This window comes from Oncorhynchus clarkii, chromosome 26, assembly GCF_045791955.1.
Source record: "Oncorhynchus clarkii lewisi isolate Uvic-CL-2024 chromosome 26, UVic_Ocla_1.0, whole genome shotgun sequence".
Classification (NCBI taxonomy): domain Eukaryota; kingdom Metazoa; phylum Chordata; class Actinopteri; order Salmoniformes; family Salmonidae; genus Oncorhynchus; species Oncorhynchus clarkii.
In genome coordinates, this window is record NC_092172.1 from 8,459,864 (window position 1) to 8,477,593 (window position 17,730).

Genomic DNA, 17,730 nt, shown 5'->3' on the forward strand with positions numbered 1-17,730 from the left:
GAAATAGAATGAATAGAACAGGCGTCCCCATTCAAGTCAATGATGGTATAATGGGTGGACTGGCAGCCATTTTGAGTGTACCCATGCCAGGAAGTAAAAGCAGGACGTGTACCCTTGAATCTGCTGTGATTTGTTGTCAACTCAACTGACAAAAAACAAAAATACATTCTATTGTATGAGCCACATCAGTTAGCATCATTTGAATGAATATTCTACATCACCATGGCAATCTAGCATCAGTTGACAGAACATTCCAAATTACCATGGAAATGACTGCATCACAATACCAGGCAGCCATTGCGAGTGTACCCATGAGTTTACCAGTCAAATAGATGCGGTGAATAGGTCAATGGAACGCAGACAGTGGGAGCTAGAAGAACGATGCCGAATTGGTGCAAATTCAACAAATTTGATTAAAAAAAGTGGATATTCGTCAAATCCATCATGATTTATGTATTGTAACAGGCCCACAATGTGGTTACTAAATAGCTACATGTAACATAGAGAAATCGGTGGTGGTAGTCAAAGTCGTTTTTTAACTGCAGTACTGTTGATTGGTGACGATGACAAGAAAATGTTTTGGAGTTGACATCTATACAAGCATTATATTCTGATTTTTACCTCAACATATTGTGAAATACACATACAAACATTAGCCTAAATCTATCCAAATTTTGCTGGGGGGCAATGAGGAGATTTGGGATCTTTCCCGCATATTTCCGCATGTGTTTCCATGGCATTTCCATTGTTTGGGTCGAGTTCCATTGACCTCTTTACCGCATCTTTTGCCAGGGTCAGAGCTTCCAAGCCCTCTCTATTCATTCTATTTCTATGGTGCTGCCTGCCTACCACAGCTTGGAGTTCCAGTGAGATGGGCTATTATGATGTAAGAGGTAGAGGAAGAGATGACCTATGAAATTATCTGTCTGCATGCATTAACATGGTCATATTTTTCAAACAAACACACAGGCAAGCCAAGATTCACCAAACTAAATATTTGCAAGGCCAATGACCTCGAGGACATTGGTCTACAGGTAATACAATCTGGCGACCCCTAACCCAAAAGAAACCTGGTCTGTACATAACTGTAGAAGTTTGAAATGAATGATGTTCTGTAGATAATGTCTCCGACTGCTGATATTGGTGCACTCAATCTATCAGCCAACAACAATAAAGCACTGGACGAATGTCAGTTTTCAAAGATCTCCGTTGTTTGCACCTAGGTTTACTTATTATAATCGATCATAAAGGCATCTTACGATACAGTTGAAATAATTGTAACATGCTAAAATTGACTAAAATGACCTGTCATTATATGATAAGGCCCTGTGTCAAATGGCTCTTGCCTAATTTATATAGAATACACAACAACAAAAGAACAATCAGGTATAACAGTCTTTTTTTATTCTCCATTCCAAGCCATCAATGAATATTCCTTACTGTTTGCACCATTATAAAAGGCCAAAACTTTTCATCCATTATTTTGTCATGTAGTTAAAGGAAAGATATGTGAAAGTCTAAGTTAGATCACTATTGAATGCTATTCCGATAAAACATGTTTAATAATCATCAGGCTCACACACAAAGACAAGACTACTCATTCCATTCAACATTTCCAATGTCAATGTCACGTTTTTTTTCTCTGTTGTCCAGTTTTTTGTTGTTGTTGGTTTTTACTATACTACTCCCTCAAATGTTGCTGGCTTTCATCTCACCACAAATGCTGCAAACACAGGCTGCCCCTCTGCAATGACGTGTGGGGCACAAAGACTCAACACTGCAACCATCTCTTCCTTCACATGTACCTCACTCCCCCTCTCTACACTTGAGTGGTTGTATTTCCTTTTAGTTAACCGGAAACTACTTTGCCATAACAGACATTTTTATATTTATCTTCAGAAGCTTGTGTTGGAGGTTTTTTCGGATCATTAGGGACTTTAGGGACACATTTATATTAGCTTCAGACCAAGTCAACAGCCTGACTTATTGCCTCACCGATTGCCTCAGGAATCTGGATGTCGCCAGTCAGGTTCAAGTCCTTTTTAAATTCACAGTCAATTTGCACCTCAACGGCATCCTCTGGCTTGTCAATGCCATTGACACATTCCTTTTGTTGTGGCTCCGGGGCAGACACGGCAGCCGGCTCGGCTGCCTGCTCCTGACACTCCCCATTGACCTCAGGGGCAGAAGGCTCAGCAGTAGCCTCCTCTGCGGAAACAACTTCCCTGTTGTCCAGCACAGCCTCCTGTGGCCCAGCGCTGGCCTCCTCGGCAGCAGCAGGTGCAGCAGATTCTGAAATTATGATCTCCGGGATGAATTCTGCAATGTCGGCAGCCTTTGGCTCTGCTGCCTCTGTTACTGCATCAACAGCTTCAGGTTCAAGCTCTGCTATGGATTCTTCTACAGGTAGGGGGAGCTCTTTAGCGGCTGGTTCTGGGACGGATTCTGGTTCTGCGGCTGCCTCTGGCTCTGCGGCTGCCTCTGTGGCTGACTCTGACACAGCTTCTGCAACTGATGTAGGCTCCTCCTCCAGTGCGGGTGAAGCTGCTTCTGCCTCTACTGGTGCCTTGGGCACAGCCTCAGGTTCTGGGGCCTCCCCTGTAACAGTCTCTGTTTCAGGCTCTGGAGCAGCAGGCTCAGGTTCTGTAGTGTCTGCCACCTCTGTGGCTTGTTCTGTAGCCTCAGAATCCTTTTCTGGTGCTGCGGCTAGGCCCACAGAGGCTACCGCAGGCTCTTCTGGTGCAGGCTCTTTTGGTGCTGCCTCAGGCTTTTCTGGTGCATGCTCTTTTGGTGCTGCCGCAGGCTCTTCCACTGCAGGCTCTTTTGGTGCTGCCGCAGGCTCTTTTGGTGCAGGTTCTTTTGGTGCTGCCGCTGGCTCTTCTGGTACAGGCTCTTCCACTGTAGGCTCTTTTGGTGCAGCTGCTGTTTCGTCTAGTGCCGCTGGTTCTTCTGGTGCCTCTGTTTTATCTGGTGCTGTTACAGGTTCCTCTGGTGATGCTGCTGGTTCCTCAGCTGCAGCAGGTTCTTCCAGTGCTGACACTGGCTCTTCTGGAACTGCAGCTGGTTCCTCTGCTACGGCTGCAGGTTCTTCCGGTGTCGACACTGGCTCTTCTGGGGCTGCAGGTTCTTCTGGTGCTGCAGCTGGTGCTGGCTCCTCTGGTGCTGCAGCTGGTTCTTCTGAAGCCACGGGCTCTTCTGCTGTTGCCGCTGGTTCTGCCGGTGCTGCCACAGGTTCATCTAGTACAGCCGCTGGCTCTGCGATGGCCCCCTTGGCCACAGCCTCTATAGCTGACAGGGCCTCTTCTGTCGCTTCTGTGATGGTTACCGCTGCCAACTCCACTGCTCCCTCTACCGCAGCAGACACCTTAGGAGCATCCTTCGCTGCCAACTCAGCGACCGGAGCTGGTGCTTTGCTCTCCACGGCATGGGCCATGGCCTCAACGGCACTCACAGCAGCCACAGTAATCTCCTCCTTCTTGTCTTTTGGGTCGCTGACATCGTACCCCTTCTTTCTCTTGCTCAGTTTGCCTCCCATGGTGTCTCCTAAAAGTGAATAATAAAATCAGAATGACTTAACAAGTGTGACAGGTTGTTGCGTTTGATAATCCATGCATAGCATATATCAATTTCCTTTCATTACCCACCACAAACCTCAATACCGAGTTAAAGCTGAATAAAATTCAACGCATTGCAATCATGCCAACATAGTGCCGCCTGTCTCCGTTGTAAGAAAGCACTCAGTCAGGCTTTAAAGGGGGAAGGCATTTCAATCTGGAGACCACACTCTGCCAAATACTTTTGGCAAAAAGACAAATGACCACTGCATGGGAACTACTCCAAGTTCTAAACTATCCAGTGCTCTTGTATAAACCACAGGACAAGAGACCCTCTCTGGAGACTTAGGTAATGTTATTATGTGCCAAGTGAGCCTCCCATTCTACTGTTGCCCTTTAATGGTCTGTTTTAGTTGTACACTTATTCCCACTGGTATACTTTTAGAATAGCAGGTTAGAGGCACAGTTAGAGGAGGAAGGAGGACTTGAGTTCACAAAATGAAGTTAAAAAACACAATTGTTTTTAGCTATAGGTTTTGGGAACCTATTGAGCACTTGTTGTGCATGACTGGGACCTGTTCAACAATCCTGGTGAAAATGATTGTATAATCTGCTAACCTTATATTGCTTTCTAGTGCACTGTATATAAATAAGTAAGGGAAAAATCAACGAGGGGCTATGCGTTCTGTGGAAAATAATGAACGACGTGGAATGCCCTTTAACCAATCAGAAACTAGTATTGAAATAATGCCATGGTATTTTAAAAACGACAGGTTGGTGAGAATTTTGGGGGGGCTATGGTCTGGATTTTCTCTATACTTTAGTGCAAGGGTTAAATAAGATTCAGGCCAGGGTAAGCATGGATAAGATAACATGTTATTTTACAGACTATAAACTCCTGTTACTTTGCAACCACTAAAGCATGATAATGAATTAAGGGATAATCAACAAGGGGCTATGCGTTCAGAGTGGAACTGACCTTCCACAGAGATGCATTATTTTCCAGAGAACGCATAGAGCCCAGAATTGATTATCCCTGTCATACCATCCATTTTATACTATTTGCTTGTAGAAATGTGTTCAACATCCACTGAAGTAGCTAGCTAGCAAGTTTTATTTTGATAGCTACAGTAGTTACCATGGTAACCAAACAAACAGACCGCTAATTTAGCTAACCAAGCCATCAGACTTAGCTGCTATTATGAAAATCGAATTCAACAATACCAATACTGTTTTCAATTTGACTTTTGCTTTCAAAAGCAGCTCAAACAAAACGTGTACAAATTAACTATATCCATTGATTTCTATCATGCAAAAAAAATACCCAAGGGGGTGTGGTATATGTCCAATATAACATGCAACTCGGAGTGCCTGGATACAGCCCTTAAGCCATGGTATATTGGCCATATACCACAAACTCGAGGCGCCGTTGCCAATGTAATTAGAGCAGTAAAAATACATGTTTTGTCACACCCGTGGTATACTTAAGCAATAAGGCATGAGGGGGTGTGGTATATGGCCAATATACCATAGCTAAGGGCTGTTCTTAGCAGGATGCATCACGGAGGGCCTGGACACAGCCCTTAGCCGTGTTATATTGGCCATATACTGCAAACCCCTGAGGTGCCTTATTGCTATTATAAACTGGTTATTAACTTAATTAGAGCAGTAAAACTACATGTTTAGTCATACCCGTGGTATACGGTTTGATATACCACTGCTGTCAGCCAATCAGCATTCAGGGCTGGAACCAAACAGTTTATAATGTCTGATATTCCACAGCTGTCAGCCAGTCAGCATTCAGGGCTCCAGCCACCCAGTTTATCATGGGAAATAGTGCATGCTCTAGAATGCCCTTCAAGCCAATCAGAAAGGACTATTCAACAATGCCATGGTATAATACTGAGTAGTAGTATTCCGAGTAGTAGTACTATACACCCTCCACCGATGATAACAAAAACATATAGCTAAACTATTTTAGCTATACATATAGCTTAACTAAGTATGTGTGTAGGGTTAACTTTATCACACTGGTCTCACTCACAAAATTGTGTTTATTTTACTCCATTGCCATGCTTGTAAGAGGAAGAGCTAATTTCAACATACTTCAACTTCCCTTCCCCTATCAGAAAACCGAGAACTGGAAGTTAAAATGTTATCTGATAGATTATGTTTGGTGATACTAGTACTCAATTATTCATTTATATAACAGTAGGCTGGCTGTCACAGAAAACAATATTTACCATGGGAATGGATATACTAAACAGGAATTACAGGTTACAGGTTTCTTCTGCCTGACATACAGTTTTAAGTGAAGCCAAAAGGTGGAAAATGATCAACATTCAGGCGGTTCTCAAAAAATGAAGCAAAACTAATCACGAACGGAACAATAGACTATGACATTTTCCCCAAGTACTTCGATTGACCATTATCCAAAATGTCCCAAACATAGTTGAATCTAATTTGTCTTTCTTGTTAGATAGGTGAGAGAGCGACTGCCATATTGCATATTTATTTGAACTGCAGAACACACGGGCGTGATCATAATAGGAGCTGTCCATAGTGCTGCATTAGGGCAATCAAGAAGGGATGCGGACAGAGGGAGCCATGCGGCAGGCCAGCGCAGGCTAAGGGCTGTACAGCTAAATCCATGCTGATATCAGAGCAGCGATGGGTCCCCTCTACTAGACTATCGGATAAACAGGCTTTCATATTCCTCCCAATTACTGTCCATATTTGAGGTTCGCTATAGCATGCGAATTAAGTTAATTGCGCGAGTTATTTATATGTGTTTGACTCAATTAATTTCCTCGGTTTACATGACATTTGCCTATACACACACATTAAAAGAAAACAGTCAGACATTTCAAAAAGAGATTTCAAGATAGATTTGCCAAAAGCACATGACAATGCTCACAGATTGGGGAAGTACATGGAGCCTATAGGCGACGAGGGGATTAAATAGTACCGGTTTAGGGGTGTGAGGGATAAACCAATTACAGCAATATGATCACACACAGATTACTGTAAACACTACCGGGTAGCCATGTATTCTTTTCTATTAAAACTCAAATAGCGCTGAAGACACGTTAAATTACGATGAAGGAAAATGTGCTGGTAAATTTACAACTCCTGTTGCACCAGCAAGGCTCTGAGAGACAGGCATCCTAGATGCCTGCTACAGAATGATGTTAACTGTGAAATCCACCTCATTATAAAAAATATATAACTTTTATAGTTTGGATGGATGGCTGTCTTTGATGTTTGTCATTATAGAACAAATATAAGTAATGATTAAAAACGACGTATTATCGACAGGGAAGGCACACTGACTCCATCCCCCCAACCACATACCCCCGCTACTTCACTCTATCTTCACTGTTCGTTAATGTTGCCATACCGTCTTGTGGGGCGATGGAAAATATGTTTTTTTTTTTCTATTAAGTTTGAATCTTGATTTGTCATCTTACTCTACACTTGATCTTTTTTCAATGTATTACATAAATTGATTTGGGCACACACAGCCCTGTCACCCTGATGCTTCTGGATAAAAAAAAAAAAAGTCTACACCTCATAGCGCAGACAAATTGTTAAAATCCCAGGAAAGACTCTTTGGAACATCCACATAATAAAACGCAAATCGTGTCTCGAAGATGTTGAATGTGAAAATCCACGCACGCACCGGTAGGAATGCAAATACATGAACAAAAGAGAACAAAGGATAGCTTATCCAACTCTTTCTCCCTTCTCCATTCTTTATTCTCCAATTTACCACAACAGCAGGCTATATGTTATCTTATTTTCTCCAGAATAATAAAAAAAAAAACATACAAAAGCTGAAAAGTATAGATACAAAGTTCACTAACCTGGATTTCTGCCTTAAACCCAAACGGTAAGGAGAGTCGAGGAACTGATGTATTCCCTTGCAAGACTGAGCACGGACTGATAATAGAAAAAATCTTGCGACTGAAAGCTGCACCAAAGTCCTCCTCGCTCCCTGAGGTGCAATCTAGGACTGTGCTTTTTTGAAGAGTGCCCCTATAGGTTTGCCAGACATCATTCCCTATCACAATCTATTCCACAATCTAGGAGAAAGTGGGGTAAATTTAGCATTTTTTTTTACATTCAGCGTCCTTCTGTCAAGGGAAATATAGTATTCTTTCTAACAAAGATATATAGGCTACATATATTTCAGGATGTTGTGTATCCCTGGAAATATTCAGAATTCATCTAAACGTTACATTTTTGAAAACATACTGTAGCTTGTTTTCTCTTAGCATAATTTACCCCGATATTGGGTCAATTGAGTCGCAGGACAGGGTAAATTAAGCCACCTACACATTTCTGTACTGAATGAAATATGAGTATGACCTATCTCAGAGGAGGCTGGTGGGAGGGGCTATAGGAGGACAGACTAATTGTAATGGCTGGAATGGAACCAATGGAACAGAGTCAAACGTGGATTCCATTTGTTTAACGTGTTTAATGTGTTTGATACCCTTCCATTTATACCATTCCAGCTTTCACAATGACCCCGTCCTCCTATAGCTCCCCCCACCAGCCTCCACTGGTCTATCTTTATTTCCCAAACACAATTTAACACAATCACAATCCCTTTTTTGGGTTTTAATACATTTTAAGCATCTTTTAACACAGGCTTAATACCTAACAAACAATGTACTTAAAAAAATAAACACTTTTAACATAGGCCAGGCACGGTTGTTACCTCATATCCCAGCGACAATGAAACGATACTAGCGCACACCGCTAACTAGTTAGCCATTTCACACCGGTTACACTCACCCCCCTTTGACCTCTTCCTTCTCGGCAGCAATGATCCGGGTCAACAGCATCAATATAAAAGTGTTGCTTCCATCCCTCTCCTTGCACCAACCTGGGCTTGTTACCTTTCTCTCCATAAAAGCCTAGCATAGCAAGGGAATCATTTACTTCAAGGTCTCAGAGTGAGTGACTTCACCGATTGAAATGCTACTAGCGCACACTACTAACTAGCCTGCCATTACACACTAGTTACACAAGGATACACTTTCACAATAGGTTTAGGACCTCATACAGCAGCTTATAGAGACCCCAACGGATGTATAGAACAATCTTAAAATGATCTACTGTGGTGTAGATACAAGCATCATGAAACCACTGAAGGATTGTACGCTTTTTTAAAATTTTCGCCTAAAATGACATACCAAAATGTAACTAACTGCCTGTAGCTCAGGACCTGAAGCAAGGGTATGCATATTCTTGATACCATTTGAAGGGGAACACTTTGAAGTTTGTAGAAATGTGAAATTAATGTAGGAGAATATAACATATTAGATCTGGGAAAAGATAATACAACAAACAAACAAAAAACAGTAGGGGATTAAACTGTAGAACCAATTCCTACATTTGAATATAAAAATGGATTTCATCATACAAAACTATGACACATTTTATCTCTGGGACCCTCAGGATGACAAATCAGAGTAAGATTACTGAATGTAAGTACATTATTTACCTTCAGAGGTGAATGTATCAGAATGTAGCAGCGGATATGCTCCCGAGGTAGGGCCCACCACCTTGGGACTGGAGCCTACATCCTCGGGTGCTGAAGCACCTGTGGGACAAGTTCGGAAGGGCGCAGGTGGACCTGTTTGCCTCCCTGGACAATGCACACCACCCCCTGTGGTACTCTATGTTGGAGCCACCAGGGCCTTTGGGCTTGGATGCTCTGGCTCCCGATTGGCCAGGGCTAGAGCTTTACACATTCTCCCCTTTTCCACTGATTCAGGCTGTGCTGGACAGGACCAGGATGGCAGAGCATAGTCTGCTGCTGGTGGCCCCATACTGGCCCAGACAACCCTGGTTCAGTCTTCTCCTATCCCTGTTGTCTGGGACACCCTGGCAACTGCCCCTGAGACCTGACTTGCTGTGTCAGGCCGGGGGAACTCTGTGGCATCCGAGACCGCACCGCCTCAGTCGGTGGGCTTGGCCGCTGAACGGCACCAATGGTCCATGTTAGGACTACAGGGGGACGTAATGAACACCATGCAGAGTGCAAGGGCACCGGATACAACTGTGGCATACCAGTTGCGCTGGTGGTTCTGCTTTTGGTGCACTGGTATTGAGGTTGTGCCCGAGTCATGCGGGGTGCAGTACGTCCTCCAATACCTGCAGTCTCGCTTGGATGAGCGCTTGGCAGCCTCTACACTGAGAGGGTATCTGCATGCCATGTGGGGTGGATGGACAGGCCAGTGGGGAGCCATTCGTTGGTCTCCAGGTTTATGAAGGGGGTTTGTCGCCTGCGTCCAGCTAGGACCCACTCAATGGCGAGCTGGGATCTGGATGTGGTCTTGGCAGCTTTGGCGAAGATGCCTTTCGAACCGTTAGAATCTGCCTCCCTGAAACACCTCTCTATGAAGGTGGCTTTCTTGGTAGCGATTACTTCCATGATGAGTGTGGGTGAGCTCCATGATCTTTCGGTAAGTTCTGAGTGCCGCCCCTAACCTTCATTCCTCCCAAAGGTTCTGTCAGACAGGCATGTGAACATCCCTTTTTACCCTACCAGCAAAAACATTGTAATCAGATTACAGATACTTTTGAAAAACAAGATGATTACTTCGAGGATTACTTTTAAATTTCGTAAGGATGTTTGCAGGGCAAAAAAATTGACACTTCTCTGTTTTCTCAATGACATTCAAATCAGCATTGAAAAAAGGCGCAAATTTAACGTGGTTCCACCTGAGCGAGTCTGACCACAAGTCAGAGACCAATATGATGACACACCAAATCTGTTTGATGGTTCACAGTAAAAGAGCAGGAATAAGCTTTTGTAGGCTACAGTCCAAGTTATGTCGTCCAATGATGCGACTGCTGTCGGCATCCAAAGATTATCCAACTTGAATAAACGCTTGGAGGTAAGGATGACAGCAGAGGTGTAGTCTACGGCAATCCTGATATCACGGATATCACATACGGATATCTACATAGCGCATTGATGTGAATCCCACTGCTGCTCTCTGATTTACCTATTTGCACTTTACGAATTGTGGTTGTTGTGGATGGCTGTTCACACATCAAAATATGTATGTGAACCCAATAATGGTTGAATTCAAGATGTTTAATCTGCCTATCAATCATTGTTGCGCTCTTGCAACATCTGCAGAGTGCGGATCCCAGACTATGGAATAAAAGTGGGGCTTCTATTGCTCAATCTAATTCATGCTGATAAAAAAACAAATCCATAGGCCTAATGGACACATGCTCAAATTTGCACACTTTTGATAGACTTGAAGGGGCAATCTGTAATTGCAATCTGTAATTGCATTTTTGGATTTATAAATTAGATACATTAACGTAAATATATAATTTAATCGTATTATTATATGTAGTAGAAAGCGATGTGTTAGAAGAAGCCTACATAACCAACCCATAAAGTAAAATTCAACATCCCTATATGGCCAGCTATGTAAACTTTAACATTTATTTATCCTGCAATAGATGTCGTTCAATCGTCTCTCTTAAGTAATCTAAAAGTAACTGAATGTAATCATATTACGTTACTGAGTTTGGGTAATCCAAAAGTTACATTACTGATTACAATTTTGGACAGGTAAATGTAAAGGATTTACATTTAGAAAGTAACCAACCCTGTATATGAGGACACCGAGGTCCGGACCTCGGTTATTTAAAAAAAAAAATATAATAATTGTCGGACTGAACTTACTGTTGAGAGTTAGAATAGAAGAATACACAAGGTTACATTTCTAGAATTGGTTGTAGCAGCTTTCTTCTTATTTTGTCACTCACTGACAGTCACTCAATTAGCCCATGTCAGTTAAAACATGTTAGATTATTATTTGTATATATTTTTTTTATTTAACCTTTATTTAACTAGGCAAGTCGGTTAAGAACAAATTCGTATTTACAATGACGGCCTACCCAGCCAAATAAAGAGAGACCTAAGAAAATGAGTCTAGTTCGCTATCAAAACTTGTAGTAATCATGGCCGAATTACTGACCAGGCAGGCAGGGCACGTGCCCAGGGGGCCCCTGACGTCCAGGGGGCCCCGATTTGATTTTGTCAGTCACTCTCACTCAGATATCACATTAACCTGGCATAAATCATGGCAAAATATGTAGAATTGCAGGAAATTTGCTTTAAAACTGCACAAGAAATGGTTCTGTAAAGCAAACGTATTTACCTTTTGTTAATTAAATACTTTTTCTGCTAACAGATCCCTCAGTATGTACAGTGCCTTGCGAAAGTATTCGGCCCCTTGAACTTTGCCACCTTTTGCCACATTTCAGGCTTCAAACATAAAGATATAAAACTGTATTTTTTTGTGAAGAATCAACAACAAGTGGGACACAATCATGAAGTGGAACTACATTTATTGGATATTTCAAACTTTTTTAACAAATCAAAAAATGAAAAATTGGGCGTGCAAAATTATTCAGCCCCCTTAAGTTAATACTTTGTAGCGCCACCTTTTGCTGCGATTACAGCTGTAAGTCGCTTGGGGTATGTCTCTATCAGTTTTGCACATCGAGAGACTGAATTTTTTTCCCATTCCTCCTTGCAAAACAGCTCGAGCTCAGTGAGGTTGGATGGAGAGCATTTGTGAACAGCAGTTTTCAGTTCTTTCCACAGATTCTCGATTGGATTCAGGTCTGGACTTTGACTTGGCCATTCTAACACCTGGATATGTTTATTTTTGAACCATTCCATTGTAGATTTTGCTTTATGTTTTGGATCATTGTCTTGTTGGAAGACAAATCTCTGTCCCAGTCTCAGGTCTTTTGCAGACTCCATCAGGTTTTCTTCCAGAATGGTCCTGTATTTGGATCCATCCATCTTCCCATCAATTTTAACCATCTTCCCTGTCCCTGCTGAAGAAAAGCAGGCCCAAACCATGATGCTGCCACCACCATGTTTGATGGTGGGGATGGTGTGTCCAGCTGTGTTGATTTTACGCCAAACATAACGTTTTTCATTGTTGCCAAAAAGTTCAATTTTGGTTTCATCTGACCAGAGCATCTTCTTCCACATGTTTGGTGTGTCTCCCAGGTGTCTTGTGGCAAACTTTAAACAACACGTTTTATGGATATCTTTAAGAAATGGCTTTCTTCTTGCCACTCTTCCATAAAGGCCAGATTTGTGCAATATACGACTGATTGTTGTCCTATGGACAGAGTCTCCCACCTCAGCTGTAGATCTCTGCAGTTCATCCAGAGTGATCATGGGCCTCTTGGCTGCATCTCTGATCAGTCTTCTCCTTGTATGAGCTGAAAGTTTAGAGGGACGGCCAGGTCTTGGTAGATTTGCAGTGGTCTGATACTCCTTCCATTTCAATATTATCACTTGCACAGTGCTCCTTGGGATGTTTAAAGCTTGGGAAATATTTTTGTATCCAAATCCGGCTTCAAACTTCTTCACAACAGTATCTCGGACCTGCCTGGTGTGTTCCTTGTTCTTCATGATGCTCTCTGCGCTTTTAACGGACCTCTGAGACTATCACAGTGCAGGTGCATTTATACGGAGACTTGATTACACACAGGTGGATTGTATTTATCATCATTAGTCATTTAGGTCAACATTGGATCATTCAGAGATCCTCACTGAACTTCTGGAGAGAGTTTGCTGCACTGAAAGTAAAGGGGCTGAATCATTTTGCACGCCCAATTTTTCAGTTTTTGATTTGTTAAAAAAGTTTGAAATATCCAATAAATGTCGTTGTACTTCATGATTGTGTCCCACTTGTTGTTGATTCTTCACAAAAAAATACAGTTTTATATCTTTATGTTTGAAGCCTGAAATGTGGCAAAAGGTCGCAAAGTTCAAGGGGTCCGAATACTTTCGCAAGGCACTGTATTAAATGATCGTTTTTAATCACAGTAAGAGTTTGGTACTGTACATCTAAAGTATTTAGAATGATCTGATTTTTAGTTCTGATATTTGCCATGCATGGTAAGGAGTACAGATGTAGCTCATCCTGGGGAAATGTGTCCAATTTGTCCTGATGGTGGTACGGTGCGCCCACACCTTGAATCCTGCCAATGCTGCTTGCAGCTTTAATTTTTTGTGTGTTTTTGTTGTTGTTTTTGCTGTTCTCCAAATAGCATTTTAGAGTTTTGAATTGGTTTAGCAATGCAGTAAATGAGCTTAAACCTTTCTGGACCTCACTAAAACAGACCCTGCTCACTGGGCACAGACGTCAGTTCCACGTCTAGTTTTGATTTACATTTGTTTGAGTTGTCAACTAATGTGAATTCAACGTGAAATCAACAACAAATTTCACCATACCATTGAATTTAGGTTAAAAGTTGTGTGTGAAAAAAATACGAAATTCCATTTTACATTGATTACTTTTGCAAATCCAATCAGCTTTCCACTTAGGTAGCTACGACCCTGTGTGCCATAAACCCTCAGGAACATGGTGTCTGATTCCCGTAGGTTCAACATACTGTTTTTCATGTTAGTTATTGTTCGTAAAGGTGACAGAGGGCCCAAAGGTCACTCTCAATATTACTTTTCCATTTTAAGTTTCCTGACATATGGCATCTTTGTTATATTTGCCGTCTATGTGTTAATGGGCCCAATATTATATGTGAGGTTTAATGAAATTCTACAACTTGATCCTTTTTGTGCGTACAGTTCACCCGAGAGATGATTCCGTTTTTCATGTACAGTAGGTCTTGTCTTGTTATCATCTGCATCGTTGAAAGACAGGGAACAGAAAAATATTAATAAGGACATTTTGAAACAGAAAAAGGCAGATTATTCCATTTTGTTCTCAAGACAGGAAACATGAAGAGTTTGTCTTATTGCCCAGGAGTGGATTTTGTTTTGATGGACTGAGGGGAATGGTCTTTGCAAGTGTAAATCAAAGAAAAAAGGAATAGGAAAGGAGGAATAGAATGTGTTTGTTCTTTCAGCTGCAATTTTATGTGGAAATTGTTTAGCAACCACAAGGGAAAGATTAACTTCAGGCACTTGTAATAGCCTACTAGGCTAGACTACAGTCTTTGACCAACCACTACTGAACCAGATATTACAAGCCAGATCTTACATGTGTGGTTTAATAACACATTAAGGACTTTCTGGATCACACCTTACAAAACAAAAGAGTGAGACTTGTTTTTCTGTCTCACCTAAGAGTGGACTGAATCAGTCTTTAATTTGATCACTCTCATTGGACAGGAGCCATCAGCAATCAGAGATTAGATCACATTACATCAATGAGGAGGAGGATCTGTCCTCTCATCTCTATGGTGTGGAATGCAATCAAACAAGTATTAAAGAAGTGCAGTCACCAAATGAACATGCTAATGAATAGGGAGAGGTGTGGTAGCAGGGTTAAATATTTTATTACTGCATACAGATAGATGGAGGATCTAAATTTGAGTCAGTCTCCTACAGCAGGAAAAAAAATCCTGCAGCAACAGGAAATGTGAATTATTATGTGGACTATAATTAAAGGACATTTTTGTAGCGGTTGATATATTTTTCATAAGGGAAAATCAAGTCTGAAATTTGTAAGTGGAAATAACAAACTTTAGAAGCCTTTTAAAACCTCAAATACACTAGAAGTTTTAAATGTCCAAGGGTGAATTTACAGAGTGATCAAATTAAGATCTTACATCTGTATGATTGCCAAGCTTATTGCCATCCAGGACCTATATACTAGGCGGTGTCAGAGGAAGGCCCAACCACCCTAGTCATAAACTGTTCTCTCTGCCTACCGCGTGGCAAGCGGTATCGGGGCGCCAAGTCTAGGTCAAAAAGTATTCTTAACAGCTTCTACCCCCAAGCCATAAGAACAGCTAATCAAATCCAGACTATTTGCATTATCCCCACCCCACCCTCCATTTTTACGCTGCTGCTACTCTTTGTTTATTATCCATGCATAATCACTTTACCTCTACCTACATGTACATATTACCTCGACTAACCAGTGCCCCTGCACATGGACTCTGTACGGAACCCCATGTATATCACCTCGCTACTATATATATATATATATATATAGAGAGAGATTTTTTAAACTGCATTGTTGGTTAAGGGCTTGTAAGTAAGCATGTGCAAATAAAATTTGATTTGATTGGCACTTAATAGGGAATGAACTTTTCCAAAACATGAAAACAGGAATTTCCATTCAATTATGTAGTCAGTAAACTCAACTGTCACAAGCTCATCAGATTCTGTTAATGTGCCTTGGGGAATAAGCAACCTATTTGGCAACCTTACTATACCAAAGTTATTTCCCATGCAGGCAGAGTGTTATGAGGCATGACTCATGAGGAAATGTTTCATTCATACCCGTCTATCACGTTTTCATTTCACCACTATCAGTCAGTCGACTGTTAATTTGTTAGATTGACTTTAGCTGAGGATAAGGTTATAGACTTCCCATACCCTTCAAGTAGAACATTGTATGGTTTGTGTGCTGAGTTCCACTTACTCGGCTCTACAAACACATCATAAGCTATCAATCATAAGGGTTTTGCAGAACCAAGTTCTGGAAGGGAATTTTACTAGGAGAACAGTGTCACCTTCTGTCTCTACTATGGAATTACATCAACTGTTTGATATGAGAGTAGCTTTTATGGACAATAAGCAATATGTACGTTAATGTGAACTCATAGCTTGCTGTTTGGTAGTAAGCATTTATTAGTTTAAAGGACACACTATCCAATCTGAGTTTTTTTGTTTGGAATGCTACGCCTTGTATCAGAGACTGATGCAGGATGTATGAGGGGTGCACACGCCCTCTCAGGAATTGCAGAGAAGGAAGCCTAATTGTGTGTGCCCGGGAAAAAAATATAAGCACACTTAGCTTGCTCGAATGACAAGTTCAATAAATTAAATATATTGTATTGCAGTGTAGCAAAATCAGTGTCATTGAGCAGAAAAGCAGAAGGCTTGTTTCCCTCAAGCCTTTGACAAATACAAAACCTGTTTTATTAGATGTTCCTGGCAGCAGGAGTAGGCCTCACCACACCAAGAATGAGAGTAAGAGAAGAAAGGCCAAGTATCACGCCTCACAGTTCTGGCATGCACTTCAGCCAATATCCCTAATCTACCCTGGATCTATAGATGGGGAAACCCAAAGCCATATAGGGAGTCCTAAGGGAATTCCCTACAGCAATAATGTAGATGCCTCAGTTCAACTGTCTGCCCTGCCTTCCTGTCTCAAAGGTCTATGGTGGAGCAGGTGGGACTCTGAGTCCCTCGGTAATCTCAAAATGAATTACCAGCACAGCTCTATTCAAGTCTGGGTGCCCTTTTTCACACAGTGATTGATTCAGGTTTACGGGATTGCTCCTATTTCTTTTGGGGCCCAGATTTAATTATTGATTGGCGTCATTCTGGTTTGAACTAGTGTAAAGCAAGTTTCGGTCATTATGTTGTTTACATGGTTTGTCTTGTAAAGGCTGATTATTATCTAACGATTGTGTATGTTGGCGTTTACATTAACAATGTAATGTGCAACTGAGAGGCACTGACTAAGGACATTGAAACCCTTTACATTTCGTGGAAAATATGTTAAAAAAATATTATTTTTTTTTAAATGTGAGGAACCCATTAACAATGCAATTGTTAAAATCATATGATTTCCTCAATCGTTAACACTTTACAGCTTTTACTGTGAAAACAGTTAGCATACGTATGAACATGTATGCACTCACTACTGTTAATCGCTCTGCGTAAGAGCGTCTGCTTAAATGTAATCGTATCAATCCTCTTGCATCCCCTCCTCTCTACGCACACACGGTCTCTGTTTATTAATTACATCTTGCGGAAGACCTAACTAAAATGATTCCAAGCAGTCGAAATGATTACACATCTTAGTTTAAATTCGGATATTGATTGAATGAACAGAACCGTACACGGATCGGATCGTCTAGACACACACCTGTTTGCTAACTTTAGCCTTTAGCTCGATGCTTGGTGGCTTTTAATATAAACTCCCTGTCTTGTCTGTCAATATATATATATATATATATATATATATATATATATATATGTATATATATATATATATATATATGTATATATATAAAGTAGACCAGTGAATACTGTAATAGCGTGTCTTTTCTTATGACAGTTTACATTTTCCATGATGTTCCTATCCTTTCGTTTATAGACTGGCCAATAGCTTCTATCCCCAGACGG

General features: G+C 41.3%; 1 protein-coding gene across 1 annotated transcript; it reads right to left on the reverse strand.

Annotated features, from left to right (window-relative positions):
* Window positions 1–1,378: 1,378 nt before the first annotated feature.
* LOC139384773 (fibrous sheath CABYR-binding protein-like) lies at window positions 1,379–7,504 on the reverse strand. Its single transcript, XM_071129652.1, has 2 exons — window positions 7,421–7,504; window positions 1,379–3,543 (listed from the first exon to the last, which is right to left on the reverse strand). The coding sequence occupies exon 2, from the start codon at window positions 3,533–3,535 to the stop codon at window positions 1,961–1,963; it is 1,575 nt and encodes a 524-aa protein (XP_070985753.1). The 5' UTR covers window positions 3,536–3,543; window positions 7,421–7,504; the 3' UTR covers window positions 1,379–1,960.
* Window positions 7,505–17,730: the final 10,226 nt, after the last annotated feature.